Source organism: Lemur catta, chromosome 3 (genome assembly GCF_020740605.2).
Source record: "Lemur catta isolate mLemCat1 chromosome 3, mLemCat1.pri, whole genome shotgun sequence".
In the NCBI taxonomy this organism is placed as follows: Eukaryota; Metazoa; Chordata; class Mammalia; order Primates; family Lemuridae; genus Lemur; species Lemur catta.
This window is the reverse complement of record NC_059130.1, coordinates 51,781,297-51,802,202: the sequence shown is the minus strand read 5'-3', so window position 1 is coordinate 51,802,202 and position 20,906 is coordinate 51,781,297. Positions and strand designations below refer to the sequence as shown.

The following is a 20,906-nucleotide window of genomic DNA, read 5'->3' as shown; positions in this document are numbered from 1 at the left end:
CAAAGAATCTTTTTTTTTTTTTTAAACTATTCATATCATAGTTTGAGTAGATCCGAAGGATTTTTTTCCCCCAGAGTGTTGGCCTTATGGAAATTAGAGAAAACTTTAGCCAGAAGAAAGAAAGCAAAAGAAATGGCTTACGGTAGCATTTCTTATCCATTATCTTCAGGTTATATTTTACCTTTTTGTTGCCTCCTGCTCCCTGATTCTGCAGTTGTTTTTCCCAAAATCATAGCCATTCTGTACAAAGTTAATCATAACATAATATTGTTTTTTGCCTGGTTAGTGCTGTAATGTGAATTAATCTAGTGTGAAAAATGAATCATAAACAAAAGAGATATTAACTATACTCAAAATGGAAATTGGACTGAAGGAATGAAAATGTGAAATGACTAGGCATTCCCAGAGTCAATTTAGAAGAAGACTGTAGAAATAACTGTAAGTCAAGAAAACAAATTTAAATTTCTTATACTATGACTTCAAAGAAATTGTAAGGATATGGTTCCCAAATGGATGCAATGGAAACTCACAGAAAGAACAATAAATGTGCCTAACTAAGGAATTCTCTGTGTGCAGTATAAAGGTACAGAGGGGATAATTTTTATTAGAAATTCAAGGGTGTGCCTAGAGCAACAGGAGGATATCTTGGAAGAGTAAGGGGGTGGGTGGAAGAATCCTGTAAAACCAGATGAACCGTGATAGAGTTGTTTGGGAAATGGGGAAAGCTCGCCCATGACACTGCTGCACATACAGTTGGAGTATGACCAAGCCATTGACAGGGATGTTCTGTATAGGCCAATGTGTGGGGAATTGAATGTGAAGTTTAAAAGAGGGTCTACTGTTTTGTTTCAGAGCGGGAGGAAGAGAAGGCTAATGTAACGAATATTAACATTGGTGCATTTGGGTAAAGATTGCATATATGTGGTCATTTTATTCTTTCATTTTTTTGGTAGGATTGAAAATTGTCAAAGTAAAAAGTTGGGGGAAAAGTAGACATAATTTTTAGGAAGAAGAGACTTGAAATGCCTAATCAATTAAAACAAGGAATCTGTAAGAGTGAAAGTTGGTGTAAAACAAATGAACTGAAAGATCCCTTGGGTAAAAAAGGTCAAGATTTGAATTTGGCACATGAGAGGGACTGGAATAATGCTATTGAACAAAGAGAGGTTCAGTGAACAGATATTAAGTCCCTTTTAAAAGTCCCTTGAAAAAAATCAGCATAAATATAAGGAAATAAGATTATTAATCCATTATTTTAACAGTGAAAAAAATTAAATGGTATAGTTTCTGCAGTATTAGCAGAGAATCTCCTCTGTGCAAGGCACTGTGCTAGGTGCTTCCCTTTATAATCTAGGTAGGGGTTCCAAATAGTCACCGTAATGCCAGGCAGCCTTTAATCATAGCTACAAGGAAGGTGTACTGGAATAATGATGAGGGAAAGATTGGTTTCAGATGGCAGATCCTTTTTAATCTTCCCAACAGCCCTGGAAAGTCAGGTACAGACAGGGAAAGACATGGAGAGCTTAAGCAGCTTCCTAATACCATACAGCTACTGAGTGGTAGAGCTGAGATGCAAGTGCAGGGGTGTCTGACACCAGAGTTCTTGCTCTGAACCAGTACTTATATTGCCCCAGTTTGTAGGTGGCTGTCTTCCCAGTTCTCCTCTCTTTATCCTTTGAAGCGTCCAGTGACATTTCCTTTATTTCCATTGCACTCATTTAGGCCCAGCTATCATCAGCTGGGATTGCTCCAACTAATATTATAAGTTGGAATATCTTATTCTCTGACCAAAAGTTATCTTTTCCATTCTATTGTTATTGCTCTTCCATTTTAGTAACAAGTTTTCTTATTTTGAATTATGAAAAAGTATGTATGATAGAAGAGTTGGAATATTTATAAAAGTATGAAGGAGTCCAAACCCCTTTACCACAGATACCACTGTTAGAAAATGTTTAGTGTTTTTAAAAAATCTATTCTTACAAATCTTTTTCTTTTACCTCAAATTGATAACTATTTCCCTTCTTCAAACGCCCTGAGATTCCTAGAATATTGATTCCTCCCTTTTCTTACAATGGATCACTCCCCTTCTAACTCGGCCTCCTTTCCTGCCCAGTACAGACTACATAATCCAGGGCCTGGGACATAGGAGATGACTCAGGATATATTTCTTAAAGGAAAAAACAAGTGATCCCTTTCTCTTAACTTCCTTTCCTACTTTTTGTTTCATCATATTACCTAAACCCCAACCCAAGAACAATTGTTTGCCTTGGTATTTCTCTACCCAGGCTTCATAGCACAGCTGAAAAAAAATCAAACACTGATATCTGTATGGATCAGTGGTACAATGCCTTCATGGTTTCCCATCTTAGAGAGGCTCACAGCATGTCTTGGCAATCACTTTACTTACTTTTACCTCTGTATCTCATTCTTCATGATAATCGTTTAAAAACTACCACTCTTAGGTTCTCTACCTCATTCCTTACCCTACCACACTTGACAGAATAACCTACCTTCTACTTTTTAAAGAAGAAAGGGTATTATTTCAGTTAAAAGATAATTTTCCTCGATTGCTTAATAGAGGGTAGAAAATATGCCAAGCACTTTACAAGCTACCTCACTTAGTCCTCACAACAGTCTTGTGACATAAGAACTGTGACCGCCCCATTTTACAGAGGAAATTGAACTTTAATGCAATTAACTAGGTTGCCAAGCAAAGACAGCCAGTTAAAGCTGGGGGGGAGGCTTGTCAAGCTTAGGAACACTGTACAACTCCAGCGTTCGTATACTTATTCACCTTACACCTTTCTTCTATTGTGGCATCAAGTAGCCGATAGCAAAGTGGGGGAGACACATGATGAGAAAATGCCCATACAGTGTGGCAAGTGTGGCAGTGAAGGCTTGCAGAGTCCTGTGGGAGCACAGAGGTGTGGCGTTAACCTCTCCTCTTCATTAACTTCACCCTGGTCTGTCCTGACCTCCCTGCTTCTGCTGTATGTGGGGGATATGTCACCCTTCCTCTCGAGAAAGGCTAATACCTCCACCTGTGTTTTATGGGCCCTCCCTCTCTGATTCATCACATCCCTTTCCTTCCAGTATGCACCCTCCCCCAACCCCCACCTACACTTCATCTCTTCTAGTCCTTCTCTTTCAGAAAGACATTTTGAGATCTCTTTGATCTAAAAAGCAAGCTCTGCCTTACCCAAAAGACTCCTGTGGTCTGTACCTTTCATTTTCTGCGCAGTTTAATTTCATGATAGGCTATACTTACTGCTTCCCCTTCCTCCCCTCAGACAAATAGATATAAACTCCAAGAAAGCTGTTTGTTTGTTTTATTCATTTATCAGCTATTTGCATGTTAGCCATATATGTGTTGAGTATACAGTAGTAATTAAAACAGAGTCTATACTTTTATGAATCTTATAGCCTACATAGGTAGACAAAGAAAGGCAAACACACAATTCATAATATGTGAAGTGCTGCAGGCATTTTACAGAAAGGATCTACTTTTGGTCCTACTTTGGTCCCTACTTTGGTTAGGGACCAGGGTAGGTTTGTCTGAGAAGGTGACATTAAGCAGAGATTTGAAAGACAAAAGAAGCAAAGTAAGGCATTTGAGACATGAGGAAAGAATGACTAGTGCTAAGCCCCTAAAGCCTAAGACACCTTGTTCCTAGCAGTTGAGAGGAGCCAGTGTTGGCTAGAACGTTGAGGTTGGACAATGAGTAGGAATAAGATTGTACCAGGCCTTTTTGGCCAGAATAAGGAGTTTGAATTTTATTCTAAGCGAAATGGGAAGTTGTTGAAGGGTTTTAAGCCAAAGAGTGAAGTTCTCTGATGCACATTTCTGAGAGATTCTCTCTAGTTACATGGAGAGTGGAGTGGAGAGGAGCAGAAGAGGAGGTCAGAAGCTGTGTGTAGACATTAGAGCAGGAGATGAATGTGCTCGGGACTAAGGGCATATTGGTGGAGGTGAGGAAAAGTGAGTAGACTTTAAACTCCACATGACTTACTTGAATGGACTTTTTAGTCCATTGTAAACATGGGGGTGGGGTGGAAGGGAGGAGGAGAAGGGAAGGAGCAGGAGGACTCCTGGCTTTCCTGCTTCAGCAACTGTTTGATGGCGTTACTTTCTGAAATGTCCAAGATTACGGGAGGAATGGGTTTTGGGGGGGATATCTAGAAAGTGCATTTGAGTTTTTGACTTTTAAAGCCTGAGAAGCTTGTGAGATTTCCAAGTAAAAAATCAAATAGGAATTTTTATATATCAATCTGGAAATTAGAAAAGTATGGGTGAGAGATACATTTTGGGAGTTTGTAGAATGTAAATGATACTTGAAATTGTAAGATTGGGTGAGATCACTTAGATATGATATAGGGAAAAAGAGAAGAGGACCTAGGAGTTACCCCTGAGGAGCTTCCACATTTAATGGTCAAGTAGGAAAGAAAGTGCTGGAAAAGAAACTGAGAAAGCATCCTAAGAAGTAGAAGGAAACTTAGGAGCATGATTTCACCGTTGTTTCTCAAGGAGGGAGGGAGTGATCATCTGAGTAGAATGTTACAGAGAAGATAAATTGGGAAAGGAGAGAAAAGGGCCCCTTGATCTTACAATATAGAGATCCTTGTTGGGGGCAGATGACAAATTGGAATATTTGTTAGACAAAGGATCAGAATAAACAATCCCTAGAAAAAAAAACACGTGGAAAATAAATATAGGAAAATGTTCAGCATTCCTGATAATCTAAGAAATGTATGCTATAACAATCTTGATGTTAATTTTTATTTATAAAATTAGCAAAGGCTTTAAAAATGAGCACACCAGTACTGAAAACAGGGATATAAAACAGGTGCAGTAAAAAATTATTGGTGGGAATATTAATTGATACCATTACTTAAGCAACAAAATGTTTAAAATAAAGACCTTTTGGCACCTTAGTCATCTACAGTCTGAATTCTAAAATTTGATTAAAATATATACCCTCTAACTTGTTTGTTTAGTGAACTTTCTTTAATACTAGTTTGAAATTCCCATATCTCATCAGTCTTAAAGTCTTTGTTTTACTCTGCACAATAAATATTTCCTATGAATTACATTTTCCTGTTTGTTCAAGATGACAGTAAAAACAATTATGTTTATTTATATTGTTTCTATTTCTGGGAAGTAGGGTTTTTGAGTTAGAATAATTTTTATACATTTGCTTGATAAGACTGTAAAAGCGTATTTAAAGTAAGTTTATTTTAGTTTATTAATTTTAATTCTGCACATGTTGTATTGAAAATTTTCTTTTTATACTTCAGATGGCAAGATTATTTTATCACAAACCCCAGTTTGCCATTTTGGATGAGTGCACAAGTGCTGTTAGCGTGGATGTGGAAGGCTACATTTATAGTCATTGTCGAAAGGTAAGTGGCAGGTTCTCAGTGTGGGGGGCTGCGTCCCCCTGCCCAGCTTTCCCTGTGGCAACCAAATATGTATCCAAAGAGAAGACTCCAAGTTATTAAATAACCAAATTTCTATCACCAGATTTCTTGCTTTAGTAAAGATTTTTAAACTGATAATTAGTAGGAATAAAAGAAAAAGAATTATAAATGCATTCTGTATATAATTTTCTGTAGCCATTTCTTAGATATGAAATTATATTTTAATATATGGCCCATTACCTCATTAAATATACTCATAGTTAATAAACTGGTCTTTTCTTAATCCATTCTGTTAACTTTATCTAAACATCATTTTTTTTTTATCAAGAAAGCTCAACAATAATTAGTTGGTAATTTTTAATTCATCATCTCTGGCCTGAGCAATATTTTACCAAAGCTACTTTTAGTAGCCAAGTCTGAGGCTGTCTACACCGGTTCCATTCTTTAAGTAGTTATTATTAGTCTCAGTTTTTTTTCTTTGAGGAATTGTTACCACCATCTGTACACTTGTTAGATTTTGAGAAAATTAGTTATATCCTGTTTTATAGTTTCTATGTAAGAAATGAGGTATAGAGGTGTTTTAACATTTTATACATGTTCTTATATGGAGTTTACAGTAAATATAGAAGGCCATGTTGCATATATATAGCATGAATTCCTATGATTCAAAGTGTGGTCGTGGATCAGCAGCATCAGTCACCTGGGAGTTTGTTAGAAATGTGGAATTTCAAGCATTACTAAATCAGAATCTGCACTTTAATAAAATTCCCAGATGATTCGAATGTACATTAAAGTTTAAGAAGCACTGGTATAATGATTAAAGAATAAATTTGCTACATTCATTTTTGTAGGAAGAGTTTACTGATTTTATGTCTTTAATGGCCTATTTCCTATTCTTGAAGCAGTTTTGGTAATATTTTTTATTCATTTGTCCATACTGGTTTTCAAATGTATAGGTATTAGAGATCTCTGTGGTATTCTCATATACATAAAACCATGTAGTCTGTATATGATCAATGATTTAGTGGCTCTTGGCTGGTAATTTTGACCATGTGATTTTCTTTTAGGTTCTAGCTATAGGGTATAAATCCCCACCTAAGATTTTATAAATTCTATAAAACATAGGTTTCATTTAAAAGAAAAAAAAAGTTCAAATGGGGGCCCTAGTGATAATTTAAATTGAATTACTATGATAAATTTTAAGCATGTATAAACATAAAATGAGATATGAACTCCTTAAGCTTAGAGCTCTTTTACAGCTACAAAACTAAATATAGATTTACGAATTAAATATAGATAAAATGTAAACACAATTTTGAATTTGCAGCATTAAAGAGACCCATGATACTGTTATACTGAAACTAAACCAGTGTTTTGGAATTTTATTATGGAAAGATAGAATCTGTGGTCCACATCTTCTATTTTGAATTTTGCTTTTGAATTTTTACTCAAGTAATTCTAATATAAAGAATGCCCTTATTAAGTAGATATCTAATCCAATTATTAAGGACTCATGAACAGAGAAATAATATCTGAAATGAGCTTTCAAAAATCAGAAAAGTGCTGTACAGTTGAGATGTATGCTTCATTAATACTGATAATATACTTATTATATTATGTAATTCCTTACTAATTTAAGAACCTTTTCACAAGGAAACCAAACTTATGACGCATTAAGTTTTAAGTTATATCACTTTGTGCAAGTAGAAGTATAAACACATATGTGGGTTAAATGTCATGGTAAAAATGATCCTGAATATACTTTTGCTGATTTTTAAAAAATTATCATCAAAATTAAAAAATTAAGAAATTATGATGGAAATTTCCTGGCTATCCTAAGTATGTATATGTCAGCTTTGAGATATCCATTTTGGGAAACAATGACCTAGACCAGGATTTCTCAGCCTTGGCACTATTGACATTTTGTCCAGATAATTCTTAGTTGGGGGGAGGGTGCTGTCTTGTGCATTGTAGGATATTTAGCAGCATCTCTGACCTCCACCCATTAGATACCAGCAGTGCTCTCAATTGTGACAACTAAAAATGTCTCCAGATACTGCCAAATGTACCCTGAGGCAGCGGTCCACAACCTTTTTGGCACCACGGACCAGTTTCTTGGAAGACAATTTTTTCACGGGGCTGGGGGCAGCGGGGGGCGGGGGGCGGTGTAGTTTCAGGATGATTCCAGCACATTATATTTATTGTGCAGTCAAACCTCTCTGCTAATGATAATCCGTATTTGCAACCGCTCCCCAGTGCTGCTAGCATCTCTCCCTCAGCTCCACCTCGGATCATCAGGCATTAGATTCTCATAAGGAGCGCGCAATCTAGATCCCTCACATGCGCAGCTTACAGTGGGGTTCTTGCTCCTATGAGCATCTGATGCCACCGCTGATCTGACAGGAGGCAGAGCTTATGCAGTGATGTGAATGACGGGGAGTGGCTGTAAATACACATGAAGCTTTTCTTGCTCCCCACCCACCGCTCACCTCCTGCTGTGCAACCAGGCTCCTAACAGGCCACAGACTGGTAGTACTAGTTGTAGGCCAGGGGGTTGGGGACTGGGGACTGCAGCCCTGAGGACAAAGTTACCCCACCCCCATCCCCAGTTGAGAACCACTGATCCAGAGCAACTGTAGTTGTGTCAGTGTTTTTCTGAAAATCTGAAATATAGATCTATAAATCCTTATTCATAATCTGAAATCCAGAAAACTCTTAAAACCAAAAGATTTTAATAATTTTGTAGCAAGCTCACTGGATAACAAAACCTGGCCTGAACTAACAAAAGATACTTAAACTCTTTGTCTCAATGTCAGTGTCCATATGTGTGGCAGCTGAAACAGTTATGTGTTTAAATCTGAATTCCAAGACACATTCTAAAACAAGAGTTTCCAATAGGGGGATCATGACCCTGTATTTGAGAAGCAAGTTGACTATAGACAGTTCTATACTGTAAATTTTTCCTGATTTTAACCTTTTGCTATTTTTGTCATCTATATATTCTTTTCATATATTTTTCACAGTAAAATAGGAAATGTGCTAGGAGATATATTTTTTGCTCCAAACAAAATTACATACTTAATGCCAGTACCTATTAGTTTCTGTTGTGTGGTTGACGGCCTGTATATTCCATTAGTATAAACATTTGGCATAGGTTGTAATTTTTTCTGTTTGACATTGATTTTTAACTATAGCCACTGACTACAGTCATCTTGACAGCTTAAAATATATGGACTAGTTTAATCTGTGACTCTCTGTTATTAATATAAACCCAAATCATTTTCTTTGTATTAGGTCGGCATCACCCTCTTCACTGTGTCACATAGAAAATCTCTTTGGAAACACCATGAGGTTTGTGTTTCTTTCATTGAATGGTACAGTGAAAGTTTATTATATTTAAATATGTGAATTCAGGTGAATATGGTTTTATTATAGATTTCATGGCATGTATTCTTTTATAAACATACACCCTAAGGAAAAAAAGTGATTTTGTTTTAGAAAATAAAAGAATTTTCTTAAATATTATAGTTGCTAGTTTTGAAAGCTACAATGTATATAAACAATCCCTAGTATGTATGAGAGATATTAGAGAACCAGTTAGTGGTTCTCCGGTTTTGTAAGTGACCATTATATAGCAACTGATTGAAATTTGCATAATCTTATCACAAACATAGCTAAGTAAACTTTTTCTTATCCAGTAGTGACTGAGTGGAGAAAAGCCTTCAGAAAAATTAGATGGCAAAAAATTGAGGGGCATTTTTAGTAGGGGCCAGGACTGCGGGGGGAGGGGGGGGAGATTGCGTAATGTCAGTGTGTTTATCGTTGCACTGTAATACACAGGACTCATTAGGTAGTCACTATGATTTACAACAATCTTCTAGTGAGGTCTACACTGGTACAGATGTATTATTTATTCTGGGGCTCCAGCAGTGCCGTTCTCACTCTGGCAGTTCTTTTCAACTCTTAATGTAAAGTGCTCAAAACCTGAAAGTAACCCAAGTTTAATTTCCTTTATTTTCTTTCCTTCCTTCTATCTTTCCCCCTTCCCTCTTTCCTTTCTTCTTTCTTTCTTTTTTTTTTTTTTTCCTTCCTAAATGATACAAAAATGTTAGGTAAAAGAAAGGATTTGAGAAAAATTGGAACAATGGTAGGGGTATCTTTCCCCACAAAATACATACCTGATTAAGCACCTTTTTGCCGGTTACTGGGCTAAGTGTCATGAGGGTTGCAGATTACAGTTTTTACCCTCAAGAACCTTGTGGTTTAGACTATCACCTGACAGTCTACAGGTGATAAAATGAAGAGATGGGGTTTGAAGTTAGAAAGCCAGGGTTCAGACATCACTGTTTCTAGCCTCAGTTTGCTTCCTTTGTATAATGAAGTTACTGATCTTTGCCTACCTACCTCTTGGATTACCAGGAGGATCAAAGAGGTAACCTGTATGAAAGTGCTTCATAAAATGTAATGAAATTCTGTATAGCTATGTGACTTTTAAAAATAGCTTTTATTATTTTATGGCATATTATAATTTGTCCAGTTTTCATGGGTTAAACAGGAAATTGAGTAACTAGAAATCAAAGCAGCAGTTTCAAATATACCCAAGCCTTTGTGTTTTCTTAGAAGTTCATAAACATTATAGCCATAAGACATTGAGAGGACTTGGGTTTCACTTTTCCTCCTCTTTCAGAGCTATAGATAGACAAATAGCAAAATAATTATCAGGCCAGTCATCATGTGAAGGAGGGGGACAATGAACTGGAATGTTAGAGGCCACAATAGCTAAGAAATAGCAATACAGAAAATGGAAAAACAAAAATCTTTCTGTAAATAAAAAGCCATTAAGTAAAAACATAAGGTTTTGTAACTGTTGTCCTAGGTGTCTTCAGAGGATAGGACATACAGGCACTTTGTATAGCTCTTTTTCCCCTTTGCTAAACCAAAAGACAAATAAAAAGCCTTAACTTCGAAATTCCTAGCTGATCTAGGAAATCAGGCTAAAGAAAGTAATAAAGACTGTCCTATTTGAACAGTTTTGCATTTGGCATAGTTTACCCTGCTGGGAGCTCAGATCCTTGGTGGTGGAGTTGGAGAAGCATTCTAATTTGTGGGATGCTTATAGATTTGATTCCCTTAAAATAATAAGGAAATCTTTTAGTTTTCATATATCTACTCATAATTACTGATTTTTTTCCCCCTTTCTTTCCCATAGTACTACCTGCATATGGACGGCAGAGGCAATTATGAATTCAAACAGATAACAGAAGATACAGTTGAATTTGGCTCTTAGAGAAATCCAGAGGAGTGTACCTACTTCAGTGAAATAATTACAAAATACACTTAGAAATACCAAGTACATTGTAAAATAAAGTTGAGCTTGTTTTTTTAAAAAACAAAGCAACAAATTAACTAGATATAGAATAATTGAGAACAAGTTGTTAAAACATTTAATATTATATAGGATATTGCTAATTGTGTATATGTTGGTTTAATTATTAATATGTACTAAGAATGTCCTTATTCTTGTGGTTAAAAACCTGCCTAAATTAAATTGGGCTTAAATCAGTGTAACCTGATTCATCCTGGGATGTAAACCATTGGAAGTCAGCTAATTTGACTTTTATGGCTCTATCTTTTCCTTCAATGAAGAACCCTATTTAAAACTGGGGTCATCACTTGTCCTATTTTAACAAGATAGTTTTGAATTTCATTTTCTTGTGCCCCATGGTAGTGGGAAACAAACAAATCATAATGTATTATTAACACGTGTAACATCATTGTACAATAGCATTTATTACACAGTGGCAGATTTCTTTAGCTGCCACAGTTATACTCATTCCTAGTATATGTCTTGGAGTACATTTGACTCCAGGAAAGCCATTTGGATTTTCTTTAGTTATATGCCCTTCTCAGTCTGCAGTATTGAGTTGTTTGAGGTGGTATAACAAAAGCGTATGTGCAGTCTTGCTTACAAGGGTGGTTACTACATGTCACACCTAATCGTCCCAATGTTTGGGATATTAAAACACAAAGTCCTTACAGGTCAAGCTCAAGGTCATATGAGAGTTTTAGATTTTTTTAAAGAATTGGATAGATTTGTGTGTGTTAGAAGCCCATTCATTAGAAGTGTGGTGGTTATGTGGTGTTAAACTCCAGATGAGCCATAGGAATGCACTACATGGAGTGATGCACTGAGTATGCAATGCTATCACTGTCTTTGACTGTGATTTTATGTCTAAAAATATGTTATAGAATTATGTACATGGGTGAATTATGTTTCCCAGGCACTGGTTTATCTCTGTGAATCTTGAATAACTTTTTAATATTTGGATTATTATGTTGAACTATCCTAAGAGAAGATGATTTCAGCTTACCAAACCACCATTAATGACTACATGTATTATTTTGCACAGGGAGAAATGAAATAGTATAATCAATAAGCTAAATATGAAATCAGTTTTATCAAACTCGGGTTTAGAAAGGGGCATTTTGTATTCTTGTTTCTGCATAACTGGTTTTGTTTTTTGCAGAATTAACTATAACAATCATTGGCTACCAAAATAAATTTGATATACTGATTCCATAATACGTAACATTCGATTTTTACCACTTATATTTAGCAAACTTGTATACTTACTTATTTTCTGTTCAGATTAAAAAAAGTCAGATATCCTATACAACTTTTGCTTGTTATTTTTTAATTCTGGTATCTAAATACTGAGTAGTTCATATATAATTCAGTCTTGACTTGAAAACATACATAGTTTCATCTTGACTTGAAAAACACAAAAATAAATTAAATTCGCAAAACGCTTTTAGCACCCAATGTCAAATGTGGTTTTTAATTGAATGAATTTCTCTTTTAGAAAAGTTCAATAAAATCTTCAGTGTACCTGATAAATGCTACCAAATAGCCAGGAAACCTCAAAAGATATTATCAATCTTGGGAAAGATTTTGAGGTATGGGAAAGTCTCAGATTTTCAGATTTCTGGGTTACCCTAAACCTACTAATGGAAGTATTCTCCTAGCTGCCTTCTAATTGCTTTTGTAATGGGTTCTTGCCATCAAAAAACCCCATTTGGGATTTTAAAAAATTTTTTCCCTCCTTTCTTATTTAACAAATATTAAAGTGCCTCACTATTTGAGGCATAGAGGAAGATCCTTGTGGAGAACCACAGTGTACAGTAGCATAATGAGAGTCCTAAGAAGGCCTACAATAAAGAAATCCAGTGTCTCTAAAACATGGCTGTCCATAGAACATCTTTTTCTATATAGTTCCTGTTAACATCTTCTGCCAATTACATTGTTAAGTGGCAGTTTAATCTGAAGAATAAACCAAAGAATAAGAACTTTCATCCATGACCAACACACTGCATCCCAGATGTATCACTCTGTATTTTAATACCAAGTTTCTACTTTTTATATAATGAGAAAATAGGTATGTAAACAACCTTGGTAGTTTGCTGTGCATTAAATGAATAAAATGTGTTTAGGGTTTGCACTTTCCCCCCTCTTTTAATGATTAACACTTGCCTTAAAACTGTTGATATTACAGCATCTGTCATTTCCTTATATAATTTTTTTAACTCTTAAACTTGGTGTTTGTATCCATAATTGATACCTAGAAGCAGAGTGAATTTTCTCCTGTCAAATGGGTATTAGCATTATTAATCATAGGAAGCTGTTTACTTTTTTAAAAACCTATGTTAGTAATTTTTCCTTTGTGAGGAATTAGAATGGTCTGATATTTTCTATAAACATAACATATGTATGTCACTTAAAAAAAATTTAGTATCAACAACCTGAAGAACAGTCCCTTCCAAACCCCTAAGGGCAACCATTATAAACTCTTCTATTTAACAATTGGGGTAGTTGCACCTTAATATTTAAACAGTATGCCTACATAGCTATTTCTTAATTTATCAATTTTAGACATTCCCTATCACCAGTGTTCTTACCACATTCTCCCTAGATAGTTAAAGCATTTTTAGAATTCTTTTTTTTTTTTTTGAGACAGTCTTGCTCTGTAGCCCTGGGTAGAGTGCAGTGGCATCATCATAGCTCACTGTAACCTCAAATTCCTGGGCTCAAGTGATCCTCCTGCCTCAGGCTTCCGAGTAGCTGGGACTACAGGCATGGGCCACCATGCCCGGCTAATTTTTCTATTTTTAGTAGAGATGGGGTCTTGCACTTGCTCAGGCTGGTCTCGAATTTCTGAGCTCAAGTGATCCTCCCGCCTCAGCCTTCCAGAGTGCTGGGATTGTGGGTGTGAGGCATGTACCTGGCCCAAAATTTGTAAACGCTTTATTGCAGTATATGTATAAAAAAGTCCATTAATTTAAGCTCAGTGAATTTTTAAGAAAGTATACATGCTCATAACCACCCCCCAAATGAATGGAACATTTCACACCTCAAAAGCCTTCTTCGTGTTGTCTTCCAGTTATTAGCTCCTGACTTCCATCATGTAAGTTAGTTTTGCCTGTTTTTGGACTGTATACACTTTTGTGTATGGCTTCTTTCCCTCAATGTGGTGAGACTGATTGATCCATTGTAAATGTGACAATAGTTCCTTCACTTTTTTTGCTGTGTAATATTTAATTACAGATCATCCCTGACTTACAGTGGTTTGATGTATGAGTTTTTGGCTTTACAATGGACTTATCAGGGTATTGGATGCATTTTTTGACTTACCATATTTTCGACTTATGATGGTTTTATTGGGAAACAGCCCCCTCATAAGTCCAGGAGCATCTATGTATGAATAGGCCATACTTTATTCATTTAACCAGTGATGGGCATTGGGTTTTCTGTTTAGAACTTTTAGGAATAGTTTTTATAAACATTCTTATCCATGTCTTTTGGTGCACATATGTGTGCACTTTTGTAATGGAATGAGTTTGGGTGGGTTACACACTGCCAAAGTTGTGCCATTTTTATATTCCCACCATAAGTGTAGAAGAACTCCATTTTTCCTGGGTTTTGCCAATACTTGGTATTGTCAGTGTTTTCTTTTTTATTTTATTTTTACTTCATATATCTTAGCTATCAACAGCACGTCATCATGGTTTCATTTTTCATTTCCCTGATGACTGATGAAGTTGAACTCATTTCATGTTTATTGTCTATCTAGATATCCTCTTTTTTTGAAATGCCCCATTTTAAAAAATGTCCTATTAATACTTCAGAGATTCTTTATATATTCTGGATATGAATCCTTTATTAGATATAAATGTTCTAATATCAGACAGAGTAAACCTTAAGACTGAACATTTCCAGAAATAAAGGACACTTCATAATGATAAAAGGGTTAACCTTTTTTTTTTGAAACAAAGTCTAACTCTGTTGCCGGGCTAGAGTGCCGTGGCGTCAGCCTAGCTCACAGCAACCTCAAACTCTTGGGCTCAGGCAATCCTACTGCCTCAGCCTCCCGAGTAGCTGGCACTACAGGCATGTGCCACCATGCCCGGCTAATTTTTTCTATATATTTTTAGTTGTCCAGATAATTTCTTTCTATTTTTTCATAGAGACGGGGGTCTTGCTCTTGCTCAGGCTGGTCTCAAACTCCTGACCTCGAGCAATCCTCCCGCGGCCTCCCAGAGTGCTAGGATTACAGGCGTGAGCCACCGCGCCTGGCCAGGGTTAACCTTTTGAATTAAGAATACATAACAGTTCTTAATTTGTATATACCTCATAGCATAGGCTCAAAACATGAAAACTGACATAACTGAGAAAAATAGACAAATCCACAGTGTTTTAGAGGGAGACGAACGTACCTCATGGTAGCCGATATAATAGAACATAAAAAAAAATCCAAAAGACACACCACACGCAAATATTTGAACACAGCCAACTTGACCTAAGTGAAATGTGCTTCTGGCAAATGCAGAATTATTCCAAGCTCAGAACATGATAAATCCCTCTGGTTATTAAAGACTTCTTCCATTTCTGTCAGTAATGTTGTATAGTTTTCTGTGTAGAGGTCTTACACATCTTTTATTAGCTTTATTAGGCATTTGCTGTTTGTTGATTCTAAGTGGTATTTTTTTTAACACTTTTTTCCTAATTGTTGGTACAGCATGAAAATGCAGTTGGTTTGTGCATATTGATCTTTGTGGCAGATTGTTTTTTCCAAAGATAGTCCCATATATATCCCGTCCCACGTGGTCTTTTTTACAGTGTGGTGTCAACATCCTCCATGGATAGGTAGGTCTGCATTCCCTCCCTTGAGCTTGCAAACCTTTGTAACTTCTTGTGTTAAGTTGGGGGATTTGCGGATTGATCAAGGAAGTGACAAGATCACAAGAGGCAGTAACACACAAGCTTTATTTGGGCGGTGCGTGGACAGGGTTGCATGAGAGGGCAAGTCGTTTCCCATAAGATTCCTCCTAGGGATGGTGGCATGGGACCACTGCCCAGAAGGGCAATAGGGCAAGGGAGCTCCCAGGAGGATGGGAAGTCAGAGGGGCTTTTATACCTAGGTGATGTCATACAGCAGTAAGGTGTGGGGTCTCTGAGTCACAAAGGGCTGCAAAGGGCAATGGCAGTTTGGGGTCCTTTACAGCTCATTTTTGGTTAGCAGATGTCAAACGTGGTTTTGGGGAGTACGTAAAGTGGGTAGGCTCTAATTGGCTAAAAATACCTTTTTTGGAACCATATTTAAATCAATTGGAGGTGTAAGAATTTGAGTTTGGCCTCAGCAGGCTTTGGGGTAAATGTTCTAGCTTGTGAAGTGAACAGCAGGGGCGCCATTTCCGGCTCATTCACAGAGTACTTTTGCAGCCACGAGTGTGCACCGGAAGTTCTAGTTAAATCGTTTTAATAGTCTGTTTACTTTCTAATGCATATGTAATACTGTCTGCTGCAAGCCAAGTAGAGAACTGTCTTCCTTTCTGTCTTTTCCCTCTAGAGTCTCTGATCACCTTCCTTCTTTTTAAACCTTGCCCTACCTGCCATATTTATCATAGTAGATAATAATCCTTAATTATGTCCAGTCGTGCTATCCTATCAATGTTGCATTACTTTCTGGGGATGTTCTTCTGGGCCTTCTGTCCTGGGGCTTCTTTAGGCTGGCTGAGCTGTCAGCCTGACACTGAGCTGTCTTGTGTTGGGTCTCCTGTCTTCCTCTGTTTTTGGTTTACTCTCCTTAGTGGAACATGTCATATGGTAGCATCCTGGAAAAGGGTACATGGGAGGAAAATCCTTTGAGGTTTTGTATGTCTGAAAATATCCCTACTCTGTTTTACTTGGAAAGTTCAGCTAGGATGAATTTAAACTGAAGATCATTTTCCCTTAAAGTTTTTTCAATAGTTAAGATCCTCTTATATCTGTCTGCTTATATTCAGTTTGCTGCTGAGAAGTTTAGTATTCTGATTCTTGTTCCTTTGCACATGACGACGGCTACTGTGTTTTCTCCTTTCTGCCTCCCTTGCCCGGTGCCTCTCCATGCCCCACCTCTCAAGAATGGCCTCTGCCGGACCTGGCAAGTCCCAGGGTCCTCCTGAGAGCTCTGTGAGGGCAAGTTAATTTTCTTTCCCCTTTTCTTCCTCTGCACACATAGGATATAGATTAGTATCCTCACTCCTTTTCTTTTTGTCCTTATGGATTTAAACTTTTTAAAGTTTGCTTAGGACGTTACAGGGTGGCACTGGAAAGGAGAGGAGGAACACGTTTCACGTTTAACTGGAAGTCCATAAAGACTCTGAAGTCCCTATGTTTATATTTTTTTCACAAAAGATTGCTTATTTTAGTATTAAAGAGGATGGTATATTTAAGGATATTCAAAATGAATAATTGGGTCATGATTTGGGAAGTTCTTTAGAACGTGATGTTTCACAGTGATTATATATAGCAGACTCAAGATGTTTAATTTCTTTGAAATTTCTGTTAACTCATGTAAAGCTCCTTTTGCTAGTTCTTGGAATGGAAGAGCAAGCTCTGTGATCTCATTATGGTTCTCTGAACATGCTTCTGAAAAAATTAGCAATCATCCTAAATAAAAGTGGCTATAGCCAATACTTTAAAAGCTGTCTTGTTTTTTTTAAAGATAAATTAATTAGTCCAACTCTATTTAGCCAAAGTCATTTGCCAAATGACTCTGACTAGAATGCTCGAGGCCATACAAAACTCCAAACTTTGTCAAACACACATTTATTTTTGGCATTATCTGTGACCAAGATGATGTTTTAATGATGCCTGCATTCCCTCTTCCTGAAACACTTTGCACACTCTTCCCCCTTTGCCTGGTTAACTCTGGATCCTGGAGTTGAGATGTTAGATAACCCTTCCAAGGCCAAGTTAGATGGCTCCCGGTGAGTTCCACCAAGCACCCTACTTTCCCTATCATAACATTTATGTTCTGTTGTAATTGGCATTTTACTCTATATATATGTGAGCTCCACAAGAGCTGAGATTATATCTGTCCTATTTTAATCAAATCCATAATGTCTGGCACATAGTAGTTGCTTAGTATTAGAATAAATTAATGAACAAATAAATGAAATCAAATGCATAAGCATGGTTCTTGCCAAGGAAATTACAAGGCATGTGCCACCATGCCCGGCTAATTTTTTCTATATATTTTTAGTTGTCCAGATAATTTCTTTCTATTTTTTCATAGAGACGGGGGTCTCGCTCTTGCTCAGGCTGATCTCGAACTCCTGACCTCGAGCGATCCTCCCGCGGCCTCCCAGAGTGCTCCCAGAAAAGTGGCCACAACAGGTAAACAACTACTTTGTGTAATATTAAGAGTTGTAAGAGTGTAGCAAGGAAGTAGGAAGAATGCGGTGGGAATCCAGGAGATGAAAGCTTGGAGTGAGATCCAAGAAACATGCAGAGTTTTAAAGAATGGGTAGCTAGAAGCAAGGCACGTGAATTAGTGGAATTGAGACAGGAAAGCTTTTGGTCTTTAGAAAGCGGGGGATTGAGGCAGAGTTCCTCAAAGTATTGTATTTGAAAAATGTAGTATTTTTAATGTCATGACTCTGCTTTTACTTTTGGTTTGGCTTCATAACTTGCTAATATTTAAGTTTAATAAATGGCATCTTCAAGGCCGTGCAATTCTGTCCATTGGTGAGGTGTCTGTCTCCCTTCTCCACCCCACCTCCTTTAGCCCCCTTTGTGAAGGAAATCAGAAATAGGGGTTAAATGGTTGGGGGAGGCGAAGTTTCTGGGACTTCAGTATGCATGCAAATCACCTAGGAAATGCCGATTCTGATTCAGTAGGTCTGGGGTGGAGCCCAAGAATTCTCATTTCTAACTAGTTTTCAAATGATGCTAAGGCTGCTGTCCCAGACCAAACTTTAAGTGGCAGGGTTTGGGGTGGGAGCTGTAGCTATGGACTAGAGAGACCCTTGGCGGGTGGAGTTGCAGAAACCTGGAGACATGTCTCTTCATTCTTAGTCACAGGTATTTTGGTGTCTGTTTACAATTCCTTTAGTTCTTCTGTAATTGAGTCTGAACATTCTGGTTAAGTTGTCTATCCTTCTCAGGAACGCGAGGTGGCGCGACAATCTCACTCATAATGGACACTTAGCATAGTCCCAAATGCTGTTACATACACAAAGGAAAAAGCATTTCCTGCCCCTCCGAGTGTTACGTCTCATATTCTGTGTCCTGAAATATGCTCAGAGAAGACAAATTACTTTGCAGATGGAGCATAGCTTTTTGTTGGTTTTTTGAAAATCAGGCTGGATAAAGATTGTCATGTCAAGAACCTTTTTATTAAAGCTCTATTAGATCCCTATTTTAACTGTTTATTAAATTTTATATATTCAATATGAATTGCAATTCTCAGTTCCAAAAATTCCTGAATTTTTTAGTATTTTCATTTTACCCACAGAAAGTGATTTTTATTTAAGTTTTAATTATTGATGCTGTAATAATGTATAATCATAGAATTTAAGCTAAAAGGAGCAGAAGATCTTATACCAGTTAGCTCACTTGACAAAAAAACAGGCCTCCCATTTTTGCTTAAGCTTTTCTGAAGGAGTTTCTGTTCCTTGCATCAGGAAAAATCCTAACAGACCCACATGTGACAAACCTTCGTGGGGAGTTTGCAGTCTGCAGATGGAGTCTCTCATCTGTGTTCTATGTATTCTTAATTTATTTTGGTTTCAGAACAGGTTGCATTCTGACCTCTCCAAGGTCCGGAATGCCCCATTTGGATCTGTAGCTACCCTAAGAGTCTCTCTGCAGTAAATAGTAAACACATGTTGCTGATTGTGGTCATTAGTAGATCCAGCTAGTGGTTCGCAAACTTTAGTGGGCATTAGAATCACTTGAAGGGTTTCTTGTTAAAACACAGTTTTAGGCTGGGTGCAGTGGCTCACTCCTGTAATCCTAGCATTCTCGGAAGCTAAGGCAGGAGGATTGCTTGAGCCCAGGAGTTTGAGGTTGCAGTGAGCTGTGATGACGCCACTGTACCCTGCCCAGGGTGACAGAGCAAGACCCTGTCTCAAAAACAACAAAAAAGATTTATTATTTAAAAAAAAAAAACAGGTTCAGTAAGTCTAAGGTTAAGAATTGTACTACCAGGTTCCCAGGGGACAGTAATGCTGCTGGTCTGGGAACTGTACTTTGAGAACCATTGGATTAAACTAACATTGGAGCAAAGCAATGGTTTGGAATTGTCCGGGAAAATGAATGAAATTTCTTCAGGGAATCAGATATGCACACAAGATTTAATCTTTGCCACCATGCAGATTGCTTTTCCTTAAAAGGAAATAGCATGATTTAGCTGTTCATAGGGAAAAGGGAATATTGAAAATATGGACAATTGGGCACCCAGGTGTGGAGCCAAATGTGGCAGGATTTGTGGGGTCATTAGGAAGGCGCAGGGGCCTGGGTCACTGTAGGTCAGCAGGGTTGGAAGTCAGGCAGAAAAGCTAGCCACAGAGTAAGGGACAGCAAAGGCAAGCTGCCGGCACCCCTGTGTCTCTCTCCACGTCTAGCCATGCTGATCTTGACCAGCTGCTGCTTCATGTCTCCTGCCCAAATCTTGTGCAGATTTCTCTTTTGGTTAATCATAATCTAGAACCATACAGGTAAAAGGATTCTGGGCAATGCGGTTCCAAATTAGCGAAATTGACACTCTATAAAACCCCCCATAGAACCCTTTTGGAGAGTTGAGAACAATGCTCAAAGAAACAATTTATATTTTTAAAAGGATTACTCTGATTGCTGTGATGAAAATAGACTGTAGGGGACCCACTGTGGATGCAGGAGGCCAGCCTGGCTACTGTGGTCATCGTGGGAGAGCAGCGTGGCTTGAAGTAGAGGGAGCGCAGAGAAGGAGATGACCTGTGGAACCGGCGTGTACTGTAAAGGCAGAGCTGGCAGCACTGCCTATGGGTTGAATGTGGCATGGAGAAGAAAAGAGAAGTCAATTATGGATGACATCATGGGTTTCAGACTGAGCCAATGGTACGATCTATTGAAATGAGAAAGATTAGGGGAGAAGAATGGGTTTTGGGGTTGGAAGAAATTACCAATT

General features: G+C 37.5%; 1 protein-coding gene across 2 annotated transcripts in view; it reads left to right on the top strand.

The window, feature by feature from the left end:
• The window catches only part of ABCD3 (ATP binding cassette subfamily D member 3), a 79,522-nt gene extending 67,432 nt beyond the window's left edge, over window positions 1–12,090 (top strand). For both annotated transcript variants that reach the window (XM_045547494.1, XM_045547495.1), the window contains exons 21-23: window positions 5,296–5,400; window positions 8,713–8,769; window positions 10,628–12,090. In XM_045547494.1, coding sequence (XP_045403450.1) covers window positions 5,296–5,400; window positions 8,713–8,769; window positions 10,628–10,705 — 240 coding nt within the window. In that variant the 3' untranslated portion in view covers window positions 10,706–12,090. The remainder of the gene's footprint in view (window positions 1–5,295; window positions 5,401–8,712; window positions 8,770–10,627) is intronic.
• The last annotated feature ends 8,816 nt before the right edge of the window (window positions 12,091–20,906 follow it).